The sequence below is a fragment of the Dendrobates tinctorius genome, unplaced genomic scaffold (assembly GCF_039654945.1).
Source record: "Dendrobates tinctorius isolate UK_male_01 unplaced genomic scaffold, ASM3965494v1 ptg000158l, whole genome shotgun sequence".
Classification (NCBI taxonomy): Eukaryota; Metazoa; Chordata; class Amphibia; order Anura; family Dendrobatidae; genus Dendrobates; species Dendrobates tinctorius.
In genome coordinates this window covers 36465761-36486334 of record NW_027361825.1, presented here as the reverse complement: position 1 = coordinate 36486334, position 20574 = coordinate 36465761, and the positions used below count along the sequence as shown (strand labels likewise).

At 42.6% G+C, this 20574-nt stretch overlaps 1 protein-coding gene across 1 annotated transcript in view; it reads left to right on the top strand.

The window, feature by feature from the left end:
- The window catches only part of DPF1 (double PHD fingers 1), a 96297-nt gene extending 77511 nt beyond the window's left edge, over positions 1-18786 (top strand). The window contains exons 9-12 of the mRNA XM_073549324.1: positions 14697-14816; positions 16039-16151; positions 16332-16413; positions 17390-18786. Coding sequence (XP_073405425.1) covers positions 14697-14816; positions 16039-16151; positions 16332-16413; positions 17390-17460 — 386 coding nt within the window. The 3' untranslated portion in view covers positions 17461-18786. The remainder of the gene's footprint in view (positions 1-14696; positions 14817-16038; positions 16152-16331; positions 16414-17389) is intronic.
- The last annotated feature ends 1788 nt before the right edge of the window (positions 18787-20574 follow it).

Genomic DNA, 20574 nt, shown 5'->3' with positions numbered 1-20574 from the left:
GATTGCGTCATACCTAGCAGACTGGACATTCAGCGTCTCCCATTCTCACACCACCTCCTCACCGCGCCCCCTATCCGTCGGAGTCCCGCAAGGTTCAGTCCTAGGGCCCCTGCTCTTCTCCGTTTACACCTTTCAGTATCATCTCTATGCTGAATGCACACAGATCTACATCTCTGGACCAGATATCACCTCCCTACTAAACAGAATCCCTCAATGTCTGTCTGCTATTTCATCCTTCTTCTCCGCTAGATTTCTAAAACTTAATATGGACAAAACAGAATTAATCATCTTTCGCCCATCTCACGTGACCCCGCCAACAGACCTATCCATTAAAGTAAACGGCTGCCCACTCTCTCCAGTCCCACAAGCTCGCTGCCTCGGATTTATCCTTGACACTGATCTCTCCTTCAAACCACATATCCAAGCCCTTTCCGCTTCCTGCCAACTTCAACTCAAAAATATTTCACGGATCCGTACATTCCTCAACCAAGAATCTGCAAAAACCCTAGTCCATGCCCTCATCATCTCCCGCCTTGACTACTGCAACCTCCTGCTCTGTGGCCTCCCCTCTAACACTCTCACACCCCTCCAACCTATTCTTAACTCTGCTGCCCGACTAATCCACCTGTCCCCCCGCTATTCCCCGGCCTCTCCCCTCTATCAATCCCTGCACTGGCTCCCCATTACCAAAAGCCTCCAGTTCAAAACCCTAACCATGACATACAAAGCCATCCACAACCTGAGTCCTCCGTACATCTGTGACCTAGTCTCCCGGTACTTACCTGCACGAAACCTCCGATCCTCAAAAGATCTCCTTCTGTACTCCCCTCTTGTCTCCTCTTCCCACAATCGCATACAAGATTTCTCCCGCGCATCCCCTCTACTCTGGAACTCTCTACCACAACATATCAGACTCTCGCCTACCATGGAAACCTTCAAAAAGAACTTGAAGACCTACCTCTTCCGACAAGCCTACAACTTGCAGTAACCACCGATCCACCAAACCGCTGCACGACCAGCTCTACCCTCGCCTACTGTATCCTCACCCATCCTGTTGCAGATTGTGAGCCCTCGCGGGCAGGGTCCTCTCTCATCCTGTACCAGTCGTGACTTGTATTGTTTAAGATTACTGTACTTTTATGTATTATGTATACCCCTCCTCATATGTAAACCACCATGGAATAAATGGCGCTATAATAATAAATAATAATAATAATAATAATATTGCTAATCCTCTGCTATAGCAGTGTCTTTGGTTTTGCTTCCAGTTCACACCAGAATGCTGATCTAGTGGGGGAGAGGTCGTGTGGCCTCAGTATTTTTGCATATCAGACTTGTTGGATTTTGTAGGGTTTTTGCGTGATTGCAGACAGTATCTTTTCTGTCCTGTGCTATCTAGACAGTTTGGGCCCCATCATTTGCTTTCTCTATTTTCTGCCTGTGTTTGTGCCTCATCTTTTCTCACCGACAATATATGTTTGGGGGCTATCTATTCCTTTGGGGTTCTGCTCCAGGGCAGTTTAGCTTTCCCTTTTCTTGCTTCAGGCTTAGTTAACACTTTGGCTGTGCCGAGGCATCTAGGGCATCATAGATACATCCCACGGCTAATTCTAGTTGTGTTGTTAGGTTTAGGGGTCTGCAATCCGCTAAGTTGCCAACCTTTCTGGTGTTCTGGTTGCCTGGCTTATTTCCCAGCTATCCTCGGTGACTTAATCATAATACCAATCCTTTATTATTTTAGCTGTGTGCTTAGGGTCATTGTCTTGTTGGAAGGTGAACCTTCGGCCAAGCCTGAGGTTCAGAGCACTCTGGAAGAGGTTTTTATCCAGGATATCTCTGTACTTGGCCGCATTCATGTTTCCTTCAATCGCAACCATTCGTCTTGTCCCTGCATCTGAAAAACACTGCCATAGCATGATGCTGCCACCACCATGTTTCACTGGTGGGATTGTATTGGGCAGGTGATGAGCAGTGCCTGGTTTTCTCCACACATACCACTTAGAATTGTCACCAAAAAGTTCTATCTTCGTCTCATCAGACCAGAGAATCTTATTTCTCATAGTCTAGGAGTTCTTCATGTATTTTTCAGCAAACTCTATGCGGGCTTTCATATGTCTGGCACTGAGGAGAGGCTTCAGTTGGGCCACTCTGCCATAAGGGCCTGACTGGTGGAGGGCTGCAATGATAGTTGACTTTGTGGAACTTTCTCCCATCTCCATCTGTGGAGCTCAGCCACAGTGATCTTGGGGTTCTTCTTTACCTCTCTCACCAAGGCTTTTCTCCAACGATTGCTCGGTTTGGCTGGACGGCCAGGTCTATGATGACTTCTGGTCGTCCCAAACTTCTTCAATTTAAGGATTATGGAGGCCACTGTGCTCTTAGGAACCTTGAGTACTGCAAAAATTATTTTATAACCTTAGCCAGATGTGTGCCTTGCCACAATTCTATCTCTGAGCTCCTTGGCCAGTTCCTTTGACCTCATGATTCTCATTTGGTCTGACATGCACTGTGAGCTGTGACGTCTTATATAGACAGGTGTGTGCCTTTACAAATCAAGTCCTATCAGTTTAATTAAACACAGCTGGACTCCAATGAAGGAGTAGAACCATCTCAAGAAGGATCACAAGGAAATGGACAGCATGTGACTTAAATATGAGTGTCTGAGCAAAGGGTCTGAATACTTATGACCATGTGATATTCCAGTTTTTCTTTTTTAATAAATTTGCAAAAATTTCTACATTTCTGTTTTTTTTCAGTCAAGATGGGAAAAAATGAACTTTTTTGAATTTACCAAATGGCTGCAATGAAACAAAGTGTGAAAAATGTAAAGGGGTCTGAATACTTTCCGTACCCACTGTACATGTGGTCACATGCCGACTAGACGTGTGCGGCTCTCGCAATACAAATGAATTGAGCGAGACTGGTTATGTTTAGTTGGAATGTGACCAGAAGTATGCAAATTGTATGCTTGCAGTTCCATGACTGCCCGCTTCCATCGCCGCCACCGGAGAATCCTGACAGAACGAACTGTGCGGTGTGATGATTTACAAGTTTGCAGTTACAAAGAGTGACTGCAGAGTTGAAACCCCAGCCTGGACAATCCCTTTAAATATATAATACCAGTAAATACAATACGCACAACTATATACTAGTAGTGAATAAATGTGAAACATTAATATATTCCAGTAGTGAATAAAGTGCATATACGATTATAAGGCATATTCATAAATCTATAATAGCACTGAAATTACTGTAAACAGAAACACATTTTGCATATATATATATATATATATATATATATTTTATTATGTTTGCATGTATAGCGGCATCATATTCCTCAGCACTTACAGACATCATCACTGCCCTGATTGTGGCTCACAATCTACATTCCCTATCAGTATGTCTTTGGAGTGTGGGAGAAAACCAGAGTACCCGGAGGAAACCCACGCAAACACGGGGAGAACATACAAACTTCATGCAGATGTTGTCCTTGGTGGGATCTGAACCCAGGACCCCAGCACTGCAAGGCTGCAGTGCTGATTGATATATTATAAAATATATATATTCAGTTAAAAGGGGTTATCTACTACTGAATAACCCCTTTTTTATTGGACCCAGGAAAAAAAAAATCAATTCTCACTTCCTGGGCTAGAGCCCCTCTGCTGCGCTTCCCATTTTTCCCTGCCACACATCTCTGTCTGTCTTCTGGCATCAATATCTGGCGAGGGAGTCATGTCAGTGCTGGAGCTTTCACACTGCAGCTTGGATAGAATGTGAACATTGAAGCCAATCAGAGACCATTGACTGGCTGTAGCCAGGCTCAGACTGGCCCATAGGGGAACAGGGGAATTTCCCGGTGGGCCCCTGTGCAGGTCTGGTCAACCATCCCCATTTTATGGGCAGTACTTGGTATCATTCACTTGATTCACTCTGTACAGAAAAAAGCAGCATCTCATCATTCATTAACCAAACTACCCAGTTTATTATTATATAGAGATATAGGCAAATTTGAACGAGAGTAGTGTAGTATTTATATGCAGGTGAAAAGTGGGCCCCCCAAGGTCAATGTTACTGGTGGACCCTTGGCACCCCAGTCCGACACTGGCTGCATCTCTTATCTGACTACCCTGCTAGATGTTTTTTTACAGGAGAAGAGAAACTGCCTTGGTTGGGGAGGTAGTTTTTTTTTTTTTTGTTTGTTTTTTTAACTATTTTGCTCACGTCCCTGGGCCTATTAATACAGTGGGGGAAGTACATATTTGATCCCTTGCTGATTTTGTAAGTTTGACCACTGACAAAGACATGAACAGTCTGTAATTTTAAGGGTAGGTTAATTTTAACATTGAGAGATAGAATATCAAAAATAAAATCCAGAAAATCACATTGAATAAATTATATAAATTTGCATTTCACAGTGAGAAATAAGTATTTGATCTCCTACGGGAGTTCTGGTTCCTACAGACCAGTTAGACGCTCCTAATCAACTTGTTACCTGCATTAAAGACAGCTGTCTTACATAATCACCTTTATAAAAGACTGCTGTCCACAGACTCAATTAATCAGTCAGACATGGGCAAGACCAAAGAGCTTTCTAAGGATGTCAGGGACAAAATCATAGACCTGCAAAAAGCTGGAATGGGCTAAAAAAAACATAAGTAAGATGCTGGGTGAGATGGAGACAACTGTTGGTGCAATAGTAAGAAAATGGAAGACATACAAAATGACTGTCAATCGACATCGATCAGGGGCACTGTTCTGCCCTCTTAATAGGGCAAAGAATGTTTTATGTGCTGGGTTAATTATAGCACCATCTAGTGGTGGCTGAATTTATAGCAGTGTCTTCAATAGCATTATAAAGCCTGTGACTTTAACAGAAGCAATGCACTATGGGATTAAAGCAGTGCTTTGTGGGAAGGAAGCAATGTATTCTGGGATGAAGAAGGGCCATTTTTGCTTCTGTGGATCTCATAGGATGCACATGTTATTTTGTCCTCCTGTGTAACCTTTGTTTTTCCTGTAACTTCTCTATTTGAGTCACTACCCAGCTAAAGCATATCTGTTTTACCGTGCATGTTCTATACTCTTCACAAATAAACAAGTTAGACTACAGAGAACAGTCTGCTTATTTTGGAAGACAGAGCTGTGGTTTATACTGTATGCTGGATTGCACATCGTGTCAGCGTGCCTGAAGGCAGAATAAGCACCATACAGAATCTCACCTCGTGGGGTGTACTTGATCATGTGGAAGGTGAGAGATCAGCCTAAGTTCTACTTAGACAGCAAGGTAGTGCTTGGGTACATTTGCAACGAAACTCGACACTTTTATGTTTACGTTATCAATCGGGTGCTAATGATCATGAGATCCACTTGCCCTAAACAGTGGCACTATGTGTCCACACACCACAACCCTGCGGACCAACTAGATCTGTTGAATCTGGACACCTTAAGGACACAACCTGGTTTATGGGCCCTGCATTCTTATGCCGTTCAATACCTCACAGTGACGAATCAGACACCTTTGAACTGGTAGATGCAGATGAAGAAATCCGCCCTCAGGTATCCGCTCTAAGTACGGTGACTTCAGACAATCACCTCAAATCCCACCATTTCAGTAGGTTTTCAACCTGGACCTCGCTTGTTCGTGCAATTGCTTGTTTAATTCATGTGGCTCAGTCTTACAGGACAACATCACCCACCAGTCAGAAGTCTTGTAAAGGTTGGCACCATTGCAAACACCCATTTACCGCTCCTAACCTGGAAAACGCCAAAAACACGATAAGTCGTACCTTACAATGCGAGTGTTACGCCAAAGAACTAGACAACCTTAACAAAGGTCAACCCATTTCTAGAGACAGTGTCTTGAAAAAGCTTGATCCAATAGTTGACCAAAATGAGCTGATAAGAATTGGAGGTCGTCTTCAGGAAGCCAAGGTGGAATTCGTGGAAAAACACCCTGTAATAATTCCTGGTCATCACCATGTGACTACTCTGCTCGTACAGCACCATCATGTTTTGGTGAAACATCAGAGCCGATTGTTTACCGAAGGGAATCTACGAACTGCTGGACTATGGATAGTCGGAGCAAAGAGATGTGTGAGTAAATTCATCTTGAACTGTGTGACTTGTCGCAAACTCCGCAGCGCGACTCAAAGCCCAAAGATGGCCAATCTCCCATCAGACAGACTTAGTATGGATCCTCCCTTTACCAACGTTGGACTGGATGTATTCGGGCCGTGGTCTGTGGTTGCACGGCACACCAGAAGAGCCCAAGCCAACGCAAAACGCTGGGCAGTTATGTTTACCTGCATGTCCATCAGAGCTGTCCACATCGAAGTGATTGAATCCATGGACACATCAAGTTTCATAAATGCACTCCGACGCTTCATTGCCATCAGAGGCACCGTGAAACACATTCGCTCTGACAGAGGCACAAATTTCGTAGGAGCAGTGAAAGAACTCCAAATTCCTTCCAACCTAGACATTACCAGTGTAGAAATATACCTGAGTGAACAGGGATGTACCTGGACCTTCAATTTACCACACTCTTCTCACATGGGAGGTGCTTGGGAGAGGATGTTAGGAATAGCATGCAGAATCTTAGACTCTATCTTCTTGCAAGAAGGTAGCACAAGACTCACACACGAAGGTTTGACTACATTCTTGGCAAAAGTTTTGGCCATCATAAATGCCAGACCATTGACTACACTCTATAGTGATGCTGAAGATCCAACCATTCTCACTCCCGCCATGTTACTCACTCAGAAAAACGACACTCCTAGCGCTCCACTGGGAGAATTCAGCAACAAGGACCTCTACAGACGTCAATGGAGACAAGTTCAAAGTCTCTCCAATACTTTCTGGGACAGATGGAGAAAGCATTACCTCTCCACCTTACAGCCTAGGAAGAAGTGGCAGATCGACAAGCCGAATATCAAACCTGGTGATATTGTGCTCATGAAGGACAGTCAGTCACATCGAAATGAGTGGCCTCTGGGCCTCATCACCAAGGTGTTCCCAAGCAAACATGAGAAGGTGTGCAAGGTCGAGGTCAAAGTGTGGAAGGCTGGGGAGAGTAAACTATTCCTCAGACCAGTTGCAGAGCTAATTCTATTGCTTTCGCCTAAAGAGCCTGTAAGCGGCATTAGTTAATGCCAAGCGGGGAGTGTTCTGCCCTCTTAATAGGGCAAAGAATGTTTTATTATGTGCTGGGTTAATTATAGCATCATCTAGTGGTGGCTGAATTTATAGCAGTGTCTTCAATAGCATTATATAACAGAAGCAATGCACCATAGGATTAAAGCAGTGCTTTGTGGGAAGGAAGCAATGTATTCTGGGATGAAGGGCCATTTTTGCTTCTGTGGATCTCATAGGATGCACATGTTATTTTGTCCTCCTGTGTAACCTTTGTTTTTCTTGCAACTTGTCTACTTAAGTCACTACCCGGCTAAAGCATATCTGTTTTACCGTGCATGTTCTATACTCTTCACAAATAAACAAGTTAGACTACAGAGAACAGTTTGCTTATTTTTGAAGACAGAGCTGTGGTTTATACTGTATGCTGGATTGCACATCGTGTCAGCGTGCCGGAAGGCAGAATAGGCACCATACAGAATCTCACCTCGTGGGGTATACTTGATCATGTGGAAGGTGAGAAATCAGCCTAAAACTATACGGGGGTAACTTGTTAATGATCTCAAGGCAGCTGGGACCACAGTCACCAAGAAAACCATTGGTAACACATTATGCCGTAAAGGTTTACAATTCTGCAGTGCCCGCAAGGTCCCCCTGCTCAAGAAGGCACATGTCCAGGCCCGTCTGAAGTTTGCCAATGAACACCTGGATGATTCTGTGAGTGACTGGAAGAAGGTGCTGTGGTTAGATGAGACAAAAATTGATCTTTTTGGCATTAACTCAACTCACCATGTTTGGAGGAAGAGAAATTCTGCATATGACCCAAAGAACACCATCACCACTGTCAATCATGGAGGTGGAGACATTATGTTTTGGGGGTATTTCTCTTCTAACGGTACAGGACTACTTCCCCGCATCAATGGGAAAATGAATGGAGCCATGTAACGTAAAATCCTGAGTGAAAACCTTCCCTCCGCCAGGACATTAAAAATGGGTCATGGCTGGGTCTTCCAGCAAGACAATGATCCAAAACATACAACCAAGACAACAAAGGAGTGGCTCAAAAAGCAACACATTAAGGTCATGGAGTGGCCTAGTCAGTCTCCAGTCCTTAATCCCATAGAAAACTTATGGAGGGAGTTGAAGCTCCGAGTTGCCAAGCGACAGCCTCAAAATATTAATGATTTAGAGATGATCTGCAAAGAGGAGTGGACCAGAATTCCTCCTGACAAGGTGCGCAAACCTCATCATCAACTACAAAAAATGTCTGACTGCTTGCCAACAAGGGTTTTGCCACCAAGTATTGTCTTGTTTGCCAGAGGGATCAAATACTTATTTCTCACTGCAAAATGCAAATAAATTTATATAATATATACAATGTGATTTTCTGGATTTTATTTTTGATATTCTATCTCTCAATGTTAAAATTAACCTACTCGTAAAATTATAGACTGTTCATGTCTTTGTCAGTGGGCAAACTTACAAAATCAGCAAGGGATCAAATACTTATTTCCCCCACTGTAAGGGGCTGCCCAGTAATGGACACCTCCTTTAAGGAATAGGTGGTCACTTCCTCTCTTCCAACATTTGTGCTGATTAAGGGAATAACACACAGGTCAGATGTTATGGCTTCCTGCAGTGCATTACTGTAGCATCGTTGTAGAGACAATTTCGTGCATCACACACTGCAAAGAAAATCCGCAGCAGAAATTGACCCTCGCTGTGTGTAGCTGACATCTGCAAATGTCAAACTAAGATGCAGATCTTTCAGTGCAAAGTGAAATCTTCAGTAAATTTGCAGCGGAATCTGCAGCAACATTTGCAGGATTTTTTTAATCAACATTTTACTGTATTTTATTTTTGCAATATCAAAAAAAAGATCGCTTTTCAGGTTTGGTGAAGTTTATCCTACATGGTCCAAACATCAGAGATTCTCGATTTTTTTTTTTTTTCTTTTTTATCTTTTATTTTTATACCATTCTTTTTCAAATATTCTTTATGTTCCCCATAGAGATAAGCCACTGATATTATCTATAAATTTGTGTACTGGGTTACTCTTAAAGCAGTTTTTTTAGTACATGTTCCATAATGGTTAAATCACCACGGTAACCCATCGCACAGACATATGTCACAGGATTTAATAATATACGTTGATCACCTGCTTGATTCCCCCTATCCAAAATGGATTCATTTTTGTGCATGACCACATTGTGAGTAGAAGATCGCGTTTGTGGCCACGATTCATTTAAACTGGCATTCTGCATTCTAGTCCTAACGAAGGAGGCGCTGTATTAAGATGCACCAAATTAATTAAGAGGTGTGCGGCCCTTTAATGAATATGGCATATGAGTATGCCACTGCCAGAGATGTATGACAGGAGGCCTTTGTACTTTTTTGTCATAATGTACACCACATTGTGGTGTAAAATGTGATACATTTTGTTAGAGACACTTGGCCGCGGCCCGTTCCACCCGAGCTCTGAGCACTTTTTAAAAAGTTGGCCAAGTTGGTTGGGACTTGTACAAAAATACAAAAGTCGCAAAATGTTTGCACAATTTTGTTGTTGCGGAATTGGGGGGGTCTCTTACAGATCAAACGCATCATATATAATTTAGACTTCTTATGGGTCTCATTAAAGGATGGTGTGTCCAACTACTGAGTATCTCCTTCCAATTGGTGTTCCCCGTATAGCTTCACATTTATCTTTAATGGTATATTGTGTGTTTTTCCATTTACCTTTGTGTCCCAAATGTACTTATTCATATCGGCATGATATTCCGCAGCACTTTACAGACATTATCATCACTGTCCCCATTGGGGCTCACAATCTAGATTCCCTATCAGTATGTCTTTGGAATGTGGGAGGAAACCGGAGGACCTGGAGGAAACCCACGTAAACAAGGGGAGAACATACAAACTCCTTGCAATGGACATATCTGGTGTAAACCCCATTGTTCTCCAAACAACTCTTCTTTTTTCCCTGTGGGATCCAAATAGGGAGATTGTGAAAACTAACAAGCATTTTTGTCATCCAAATCAGTTTAACACGCTTTACTACAGTCATGGCCAAAACTTTTGAGAATGACACAAATATTAATTTTTACAAAGTCTACTGCTTCATTATTTCTAATGGCAATTTGCATATACTCCAGAATGTTATAAAGAGTGATCAGCTTAACAGCAATTACTTGCAAAGTCAATATTTGCCTAGAAAATGAACTTTATCCCCCAAAACACATTTCAACATCATTGCAGCCCTGCCTTAAAAGGACCAGCTAACATCGTTTCAGTGATTGCTCCATTAACACAGGTGTGGGTGTTGATGAGGACAGGGCTGGAGATCAATCTGTCATGATTAAGTAAGAATGACACCACTGGACACTTTAAAAGGAGGCTGGTGCTTGGCATCATTGTTTCTCTTCTGTTAGCCATGGTTATCTCTAAAGAAACACGTGCAGTCATCATTGCACTGCACAAAAATGGCCTAACAGGGAAGAGTATCGCAGCTAGAAAGATTGCACCTCAGTCAACAATCTATCGCATCATCAAGAACTTCAAGGACAGAGGTTCCCTTGTTGCCAAAAAGGCTCCAGGGCGCCCAAGAAAGACCAGCAAGCGCCAGGACCGTCTCTTAAAAGTGTTTCAGCTGTGGGATCGGGCTACCAGCAGTGCAGAGCTGGCTCAGGAATGGCAGCAGGCAGGTGTGAGTGCATCTGCACGCACTGTGAGGCGGAGACTCTTGGAGCAAGGCCTGGTCTCAAGGAGGGCAGCAAAGAAGCCACTTCTCTCCAGGAAAAACATCATGGACAGACTGATATTCTGCAAGAGGTACAGGGAGTGGACTGCTGAGGACTGGGGTAAAGTCATTTTCTCTGATAAATCCCCTTTTCGATTGTTTGGGACATCTGGAAAACGGCTTATTTGGAGAAGACCAGGTGAGCGCTACCACCAGTCTTGTCTCATGCCAACTGTCAAGCATCCTGAAACCATTCATGTGTGGGGCTGCTTCTCAGCCAAGTGAATGGGCTCTCTCTCAGTCTTGCCTAAAAACACAGCCATGAATAAAGAATGGTACCAGAATGTCCTCCAAGAGCAACTTCTCCCAACCGTCCAAGAGCAGTTTGGCGATCAACAATGCCTTTTTCAAAATGATGGAGCACCTTGCCATAAAGCAAAGGTGATAACTAAATGGCTCAGGGAACAAAACATAGAGATTTTGGGACCATGGCCTGGAAACTCCCCAGATCTTAATCCCATTGAGAACTTGTGGTCAATCATCAAGAGACGGGTGGACAAACAAAAACCTTCAAATTCAGACAAAATAAAAGCATTGATTTTGCAAGAATGGACTGCTATCAGTCAGGATTTGATCCAGAAGTTGATTGAGAGCATGCCAGGGAGAATTGCTGAGGTCCTGAAGAAGAAGGGTCAACACTGCAAATATTGACTTGCTGCATTAACCCATTCTAACTGTCAATATAACCTTTTGCTACTCATAATATGATTGCAATTATATTTCTGTATGTGATAAAAACATCTGACAAACACACATAAAAACCAGAGGGCAGCAGATCATGTGAAAATATAATATTTGTGTCATTCTCTAAACTTTTGGCCATGACTGTACTACTCTTCAACTTTTGCATAAACCTATTCACAAGGGGTTCTTGGTTCAATTGTGTAAAGGGGACATGTCATCAGAAAATTACCCACAGGTTTTTATTTTAAATGTATGGGGTTTTTTTTAGAAATAAAAAAAAAAAACAATAAAATTTATATGTGTGTGTGTGTGTATATATATATATATATATATGTAAAATATATATATATATATTCCTGGTGTGAAGTACCTAGTCGTGGCCACTATTTCGGCAACAGAGCTGTTTTGTGCAGCTCCGCAACAGAATAGTTCGGTTGCCGCCAACACTGGAGACGACCGATCATCGGGGTGTCGGATGTTGCGCCCCCCACCTATCAGACATTTATGACTATCCTAATGATAGGTCATCAGTGTTAAAGTCCCGGACAACATTTACCGCAGTAACTTGATGTATACAATAGGGTATTTTCTGATGATACATTTCCTTTAATCTAAGCCAAGGACCTTGAACACACAAATCCTTCAATATTTAATACAGTTTTTCCATTTTTCCATGATAGTAGTCTTTTGGTTTAGTCAGGTTCCAAAGTTTGGCTATATAGCGCCAATATTTCCGATTTGTCCCCATTAATGGATAAACCGGGATACTTACTGCACGAAGGTCACAATAGTAAAATTTGCATAGTTTAGTGCAGAATTTAACTTTGCAAATTTGCTGCCGATTTTGCAAACTGATAAGATTATTGAAAGGAATAATTGGATAGAGGAAGGAAGAAGAGACTCCTGAAAATTAATATATAGTGAAATCAATACTTTGTATACATGCAGAGGTTTCTTACAATTTTTAACATTACAGTAACTGGTATTCACATTTTATTCATTTACACTTTTGTGGTGAACTCTACAGTCTGGGTGAGAAATGAATCGGTAAATCCAGTGACCGCAGCCATCACAGGTATCAATAAGGACAGCTGAGGCCAAGGTCGGAAACCCAGGAAGCGAGCCAGAATAAAACCAAACAGACAGAATCCAAGCCATTGGGGATCTCCAGGCTGCGAGACGCTGCCAGGGCACACCGGGAGACACTGGAAAACAACACTTAGGTTTAGACACTTAAACTTGTACTCAGAAACAAGTCACGGAGGCATTTGGGTGCAACTGATACTTTTTTGTTATGTGATTATAGATACATACAGTCATGGCCAAAAGTATTGACACCCCTGCAATTCTGTCAGATAATATTCAGTTTCTTCCTGAAAATGATTGCAAACACAAATTCTTTGGTATTATTATCTTCATTTAATTTGTCTTAAATGAAAAAACACAAAAGAGAATGAAGCAAAAAGCAAAACATTGATCATTTCACACAAAACTCCAAAAATGGGCCGGACAAAAGTATTGGCACCCTCAGCCTAATACTTGATTGCACAACCTTTAGCTAAAATAACTGCGACCAACCGCTTCCGGTAACCATCAATGAGTTTCTTACAATGCTCTGCTGGAATTTTAGACCATTCTTCTTTGGCAAACTACTCCAGGTCCCTGATATTTGAAGGGTGCCTTCTCCAAACTGCCATTTTTAGATCTCTCCACAGGTGTTCTATGGGATTCAGGTCTGGACTCATTGCTGGCCACCTTAGAAGTCTCTAGTGCTTTCTCTCAAACCATTTTCTAGTGCTTTTTGAAGTGTGTTTTGGGTTATTGTCCTACTGGAAGACCCATGACCTCTGAGGTAGACCCAGCTTTCTCACACTGGGCTCTAAATTATGCTGCAAAATTTGTTGGTAGTCTTCTGACTTCATAATGCCATGCACACGGTCAAGCAGTCCAGTGCCAGAGGCAGCAAAGCAACCCCAAAACATCAGGGAACCTCCGCCATGTTTGACTGTAGGGACCGTGTACTTTTCTTTGAATGCCTCTTTTTTCTCCTGTAAACTCTATGTTGATGCTTTTGCCCTAAAAGCTCTACTTTTGTCTCATCTGACCAGAGAACATTCTTCCTAAATGTTTTAGGCTTTTTCAGGTAAGTTTTGGCAAACTCCAGCCTGGCTTTTTTATGTCTCGGGGTAAGAAGTGGAGTCTTCCTGGGTCTCCTACCATACAGTCCCTTTTCATTCAGATGCCGACGGATAGTACGGGTTGACACCGTTGTACCCTCTGACTGCAGGGCAGCTTGAACTTGTTTGGATGTTAGTGGAGGTTCTTTATCCAGCATCTGCACAATCTTGCGTTGAAATCTCTTGTCAATTTTTCTTTTCCGTCCACATCTAGGGAGGTTAGCCACAGTGCCATGGGCTTTAAACTTCTTGATGACACTGCGCACGGTAGACACAGGAACATTCAGGTCTTTGGAGATGGACTTGTAGCCTTGAGATTGCTCATGCTTCCTCACAATTTGGTTTCTCAAGTCCTCAGACAGTTCTTTGGTCTTCTTTCTTTTCTCCATGCTCAATGTGGTACACACAAGGACACAGGACAGAGGTTGAGTCAACTTTAATCCATGTTAACTGGCTGCAAGTGTGATTTAGTTATTGCCAACACCTGTTAGGTGCCACAGGTAAGTTATAGGTGCTGTTAATTACACAAATTAGAGAAGCATCACATGATTTTTCGAACAGTGCCAATACTTTTGTCCACCCTCTTTGTTATGTTTGGTGTGGAATTATATCCAATTTGGCTTTAGGACAATTCTTTTTGTGTTTTTTCATTTAAGACAAATTAAATGAAGATAATAATACCAAAGAATTTGTGTTTGCAATCATTTTCAGGAAGAAACTGAGTATTATCTGACAGAATTGCAGGGGTGTCAATACTTTTGGCCATGACTGTATATAGGTGTAGATAAGCAAGTAATATCATGAAATGTATAGAAAATATTAAAGCTGTAAATAATAATAAAAAAGAAAATATCCTCATAACACTAACCATGAAGTGCTAAACTCATCCTCTATTTACTGTATTGCAGTAAAGAAAGCCCCTGACGGCTCCGTCATTGCCAATGGTTATTGTGACTTCTGTCTAGGAGGGGCCAAAAAGACGGGGTGTCCAGAGGACTTGATCTCCTGTGCCGACTGTGGTCGTTCTGGTAAGAATAAGGGCAGGAGTACTCCTTTTTTCAGAGTAAAGTTGGTGCTTATATTATCTGTGTGTTAATGGGGTATTCTCAAGTTTTAAATTATCCCCTATCTATTGGGACCACCACCAGTCTCAAGAACTGGTGTTCTGAAGAACCCCGCGTGAATGGAGCAGTGGTCGATCATGTACATATCCACTCCACTTATGGCTGGTCTTTGACACTGCGAATGAATGCAGGAGCGAACTCTGCTCTCTTTCATTTTCTTTGGATATTCCAGACCCCCTGTGGTCAGGAAATGATCCCCTATCCATTGGATAGAGGATAACTTTTTAACCTGAGATAACCCCTTTAATGGGTTAGGTGAATTCCTTGACAGAATTCGATGATGGAAACCCAACAAACCCTCGTATAGTCATTATTTTGTCTTGCGCCATTTGTGTCAGGAAATATATGAGAAAAGAAAAAAAAGAATACCTAATGTGAATGTGAATTTAGCAGTATTGCAGTTCATTAAAAAGTTCCTACCATTTACCTTCTGTAGAGTTTGTGTACGTCCTGTACATAGCTGGCTGTGCTGCAGAATCTGACATAGATCAAACAACATGCTGCTCCTTGTTGTGTCATAGCTTTTTGTCCCTTCTTTCCCTTCTCTCAGTGTTGGAGATAGCATCAGATCAGCGTGTAGAGAAGGTGGAAAGTATCCAAGTCTTTAGGGAGGGAAGAACACACATTCTGTACTGTATGAAAGTGTACATAGAGTGGAAAGTATATCCAGAACTAAATCACACATGAAGTATACTGTATCTGTACACAGAGTAACACACCCACAACAGATGCCACAAGAGAAAGGTGGGCGAATCACATACTGCTCAGCATCAGTGTATGTTAGCTTAAGGTGGAAGAGAATCTGAAGGAGAGGGAAATCAGTACAGTAATGAAGCTGTGCTAATTCATAAAAGCTTGTGAATGGTAGAGCATCCTGGACACACAGACCTCAAATCCAGCATGTATTACTGGGAGGGACACATCTACATGAGAAAAAGCAACAAAAAGCAGATAGATTGCATATCAGGAGGTATGAAAATGAATGAAAGAGGGTGCTGGGTGCTAGGAGGTGTACCAGCAAGCCAGTCTGCCAGGATTGACACATAACAGCCTAGCCCAATGAAGGAGTGTCGACTTCCGACTTTCCCCATTATTGTACCATTGCAATAACTCTCTTCTTGTGTAGGTCACCCCTCATGTCTACAGTTCACAGTCAATATGACAGCCGCCGTTAGGACTTACCGCTGGCAGTGCATTGAGTGCAAGTCGTGTATTCTTTGTGGAACTTCAGAAAATGACGTGAGTGTATAGAATATTATGTGGTTTACGTGCAGCATGTATATGCGGAGGATGGACGGCGGTGTTCTGTTCACGGATTGTATTGCTACTTTTTGGGGCTTTTTCTTATATTTTAGTTTCACGTTGCAAATATCTTTATCTAATGACTGTATGAAGCCATTGACCCTTCTCTTACCACAGGACCAGCTGCTGTTTTGTGATGATTGTGACCGAGGTTATCACATGTATTGTCTGAGCCCACCAATGTCAGATCCCCCTGAAGGTGAGTAGCATTTCCTACGAAAACATGTATGATCTTGGCACTTACTGGAATTTTCCTTTAAAGTGGTATTCCCATCTCCAAGACCATATTCCAATATGTAGTAGGTGTAATAATAATATTAGCAAATACCTCCAATTGCAAATGTAGTATAGTTCTCTTGATTAGCTCTGTCGCTTACACCATGTGCAGGCATTGTAGTAGCTTAGGTATCTATGGTTACGACCACTAACAGCTAACTAACTGTCACTATACGTGTGGTCGTAACCATGGATACCTAAGCTACTACAATGCCTGCACATGGTGTAAACGACATAGCGAATCAGAACTATACTACATTTCTAATTGGAGGTATTTGCTAATATTATTAAATCTACTACATATTAGGATAGGATCTTGGGGATGGGAATACCTCTTTAAATCTTAACTATACCTTGTACTCAAGTTCAGACAGCTCTACGACGTGCATTATATACATAAATTATACATCGATTTCACTTGTTACATTCTCAAATAATCTAAGCACAACACTAAAATGATAGGCTTGTTTTCGCTTGTGCTGAGCATAATTATCCCTTTGTTACCTGAACCCTATCTATCAAAAAGGAGCTTTTTCGGTTTTGAAAAACCTCTGGCTGCTGTTTTTTTTTTTAAACAATCTGTGCTTTGCTCACCCTCCCCGGGTTCAGTACTGAGTCTCCACTGCCGCTGCTCCCATTGTCTGTTATTGCCTGCATTGCTTATGTCAGGCCGACAGCACTGCAGTCAATTAGTGAGCTCAGCAGCTCTGAGGTGACGGCACAAGCTGCTGCACTCATTGATTGGCTGCAGCGCTGTCAACGTGAAATCAGCGTTTCAGACAATAACAGAAAACGGGAGCAGCAGCAAAGACTAAACGATGGACCCAGGGAGGGTGGGTAAAGCAATTTTTTTTATGGAATATCCCTTTAATCCCAAGCTTTCCCTTTTCATTTTGCAGGTAGCTGGAGTTGTCACTTGTGCCTGAGACAACTGAAGGAGAAAGCATCGGCCTATATCACGTTGACCTAGAGCAGATGGACAAAGATCACTGAGCCCATCAGACTGGTCTTGTTATTCCCGGAATCCTCTGCTCCTCTCATTTCAGCACTATGGCCCCTTCCCCTGCTCTGCGTCCTGAGCAGTGTATAGTAGTTTTATTGGTTTGGCTGTGAATTAATCCTCTGAAGTACATACGTTCTGCTCCTATTTATTTCTCTGCTACTTCCTAAATCTTTTCATAAGCGTCCGGTACCTCCTAACCTGCGAGTCCCCTACAGGCTGCAGCCCAAAAAGCTTGACCACTGATTTTTTTAAAGATATCTCAAGATCTCATCATATTTTCTTTTCTCCTTGCTCTATTTTAATGAGATTCTTCTATGTGACCGCTAACCTGTTCACATCAGACGTCCTTTAATCTGGCATTAACAGGATTGTGAAATATTCTGGATTCTCTTTCTTCTTTGAGAAGAATCTCCAGGAAAATAGAATATTCTTTCCTGTTGCTTATGTAGCACCAACATATGCTGCAGCGCTGTATAGAGATTTCCATAACTTATTGCCCACTATGAAGAATGTTGCTATGTCTCTTCTTAATTTTCTGCTTCCAGCCTTGCAAGGTTCCAGGTAACCTTTCAATTTAGAGAAATAATTATCTGGATTCAGGGTTGGACTGACCCACCAGAGAAGCGGAGAATCCTCCGGTGGGCCCTGGCTTCTTCTTCAGGAGAGTTCATAGTGCAAACTTTGCAGCTGCTATGGGGCTCTTGAGTGGGAGAGAAAGGTGGGCCCTCAAAATCAAATCCTCTGGTGGGCCCAATGTTCTTTAGGGCAGTTTCACACGTCAGTGTCTCCGGTACGTGTAGTGACAGTTTTCTCGCGTACCGGAGACACTGACAAACGTAGACACATTCGAATGAATGTGTCTATGCAGATGTCAGCGTGTTTTCACGGACCGTGTGTCCGTGTGCAAAACACGCTGACATGTCCGTTTTTGTGCAACAGCACGGATCACACGGACCCATACAAGTCAATGGGTCCGTGTAAACACGTACCGCACACGGATGCTGTCTGTGTGCTGTCCGTGTGTGGTCCGTGTGCGTTTGTAAAAGTCAAAGGGTTAACATTGAAAATAATTTTTCAAAAACACGGACAAGGACACACAGACAGCATACGGACAGCACATGGATGGTACACACGGACATACGGATAGCACATGGATGTCACACGGATAACCTCAGTATGGACATGGATAGCTCCGGTACCGGTTTTTCCGGTAACGGAATTATCTGGACGTGTGAAACTGGCCTTACTCTGACACTGTCTGGATTATTAGGCCGGAGTCACACTACAGCAAGATACGGCCGAGTCTCGCAGGTTAAAACCAAGCTCTGGCGCCGGCACTCCGGAGTGCAGCGTGCAGCTCCATGTATTGCTGTGCGGCTGCACGCTCCGCTCCGGAGTGCCGGCGCCAGAGCTTGGTTTTAACCTGCGAGACTCGGCCGTGTCTCACTGTGTGTGATCCCGGCCTTAGACTTTCAGATGCCAAATTAAAGGAATTCTGCAGTTTTTATTCACATTCGGAGAGTTCTCCTCCATCATTCCGGTTATATACATTGCCCTTTTATATCTCCAGCAGTGCTGGTGTCACAGTTGGGGCAATACGTCAGCAGTTTAAGATTCATTGTTGGCATATTTTGGGGTGTTGTTGGGTTGGCGTCAAATTTACAATTACTTGTATCACCCTTTTTTGTGTTATTTATGACATTGATTCAATCTGGTATGGCAGAATGTGGCCTGATGTTACCCAGGCTGTGTCTACTTCTAGACACAGCACATATTTTCCCTATGTTATGCTAGTGTAATATTTTAGGCACTTTATGGTGCCAATTTTTTGGGAGACTTTATGGGCCTGTATTTGATACATGTGCCCTCTTGTTTGGGGTCAGAGATTTAGCGTAAAGAGGTTTTTCCAACATTTAAAGTCATCAACTATCCAAAGGAGTCCGATTGCTGGGACCCCGACGGAACCCAAAAACGGGGCTTTGAAAAGCCCCATTGGTGTAGAGCGTAGATGATGGGCACCACTCCAATCATTCTTTAAAGGACTGCCAGAGAAAGTGGAATGCTGTACTTAGCAGTCCCATAGAGAGTGATTAACATGGGAACAGGCATGAGTGGCCACTGCTATATTCAGGTGGGCAACTCAAAGCCCCATTCTCAGGTTCAGATGATCTTTTGGGCCATTTCAAACACCCGGACTTAGATGTACCCCATGTAATTAGTAGCTTTCCCATTGGGGTATTAATATTAGGGGCCAGACAGTATGGTGGTGATTTTCTCATCCTTCCCAGCACAATTTGCTGTAGCGGTCAAAGCCATAACAGACTACAGACCTTACAATTACCTTTTTTTGTTTTTTTTTTAAGAGCAGTGCTTGTAAGTATCATCATTCCTCCAAAGCTTGTTAGATATATCAGTCCGGTATCAGTTTTCTATGAAATATCCGTATACATTTTATTCTGCAGACAACCCCAAACCCGTATGTATATGTGGTCATAGAAGTCATCCCCTGTAAATACACTTTCCTTGTATCTAGCTTCCTCCTTTATATAATTCTCCCTTCTTCTGTCTCAATGACATATTGTCATACAGTACCGGGGAAAGGGAGACGCAGCCTGGAATATAGGACATTAGTCGTCCTTGAATATCAGGGGCACAATTTTTCTTTTTCATTGTTTCTTTTGAAGAAGAGACAATGTTGTCTCCAAAGCTTGCAACGCAAATATATTCCATTAGCTGGTGAAAGGTATCACTTGAATTCCGCCTCTTATCGCTTTCTACAATGGCTGCCTGTAATTTAATGATCATGCATTCAAGCCATGAGCGTCCCTTCATTGTGACTCCTGAACACCTGATAACCTGGTTATACAATGCACAATGCTTCTTTTAACCACGGACCCCAGATTTGCGCATGACTATGAACTGTATTTGGGGTCTAAAGAAATTCTTAACTCACCGGGGATCATGGGACCATTGCGTCCGAGTGACGGTGCTTAGCCTTGGAGTGAATGCTGAGCCTGTGTGTCGCTATGTACTAATGAAAACACAAATCACTTAGCTTACCGAGAGCTTGAACGAGGAACG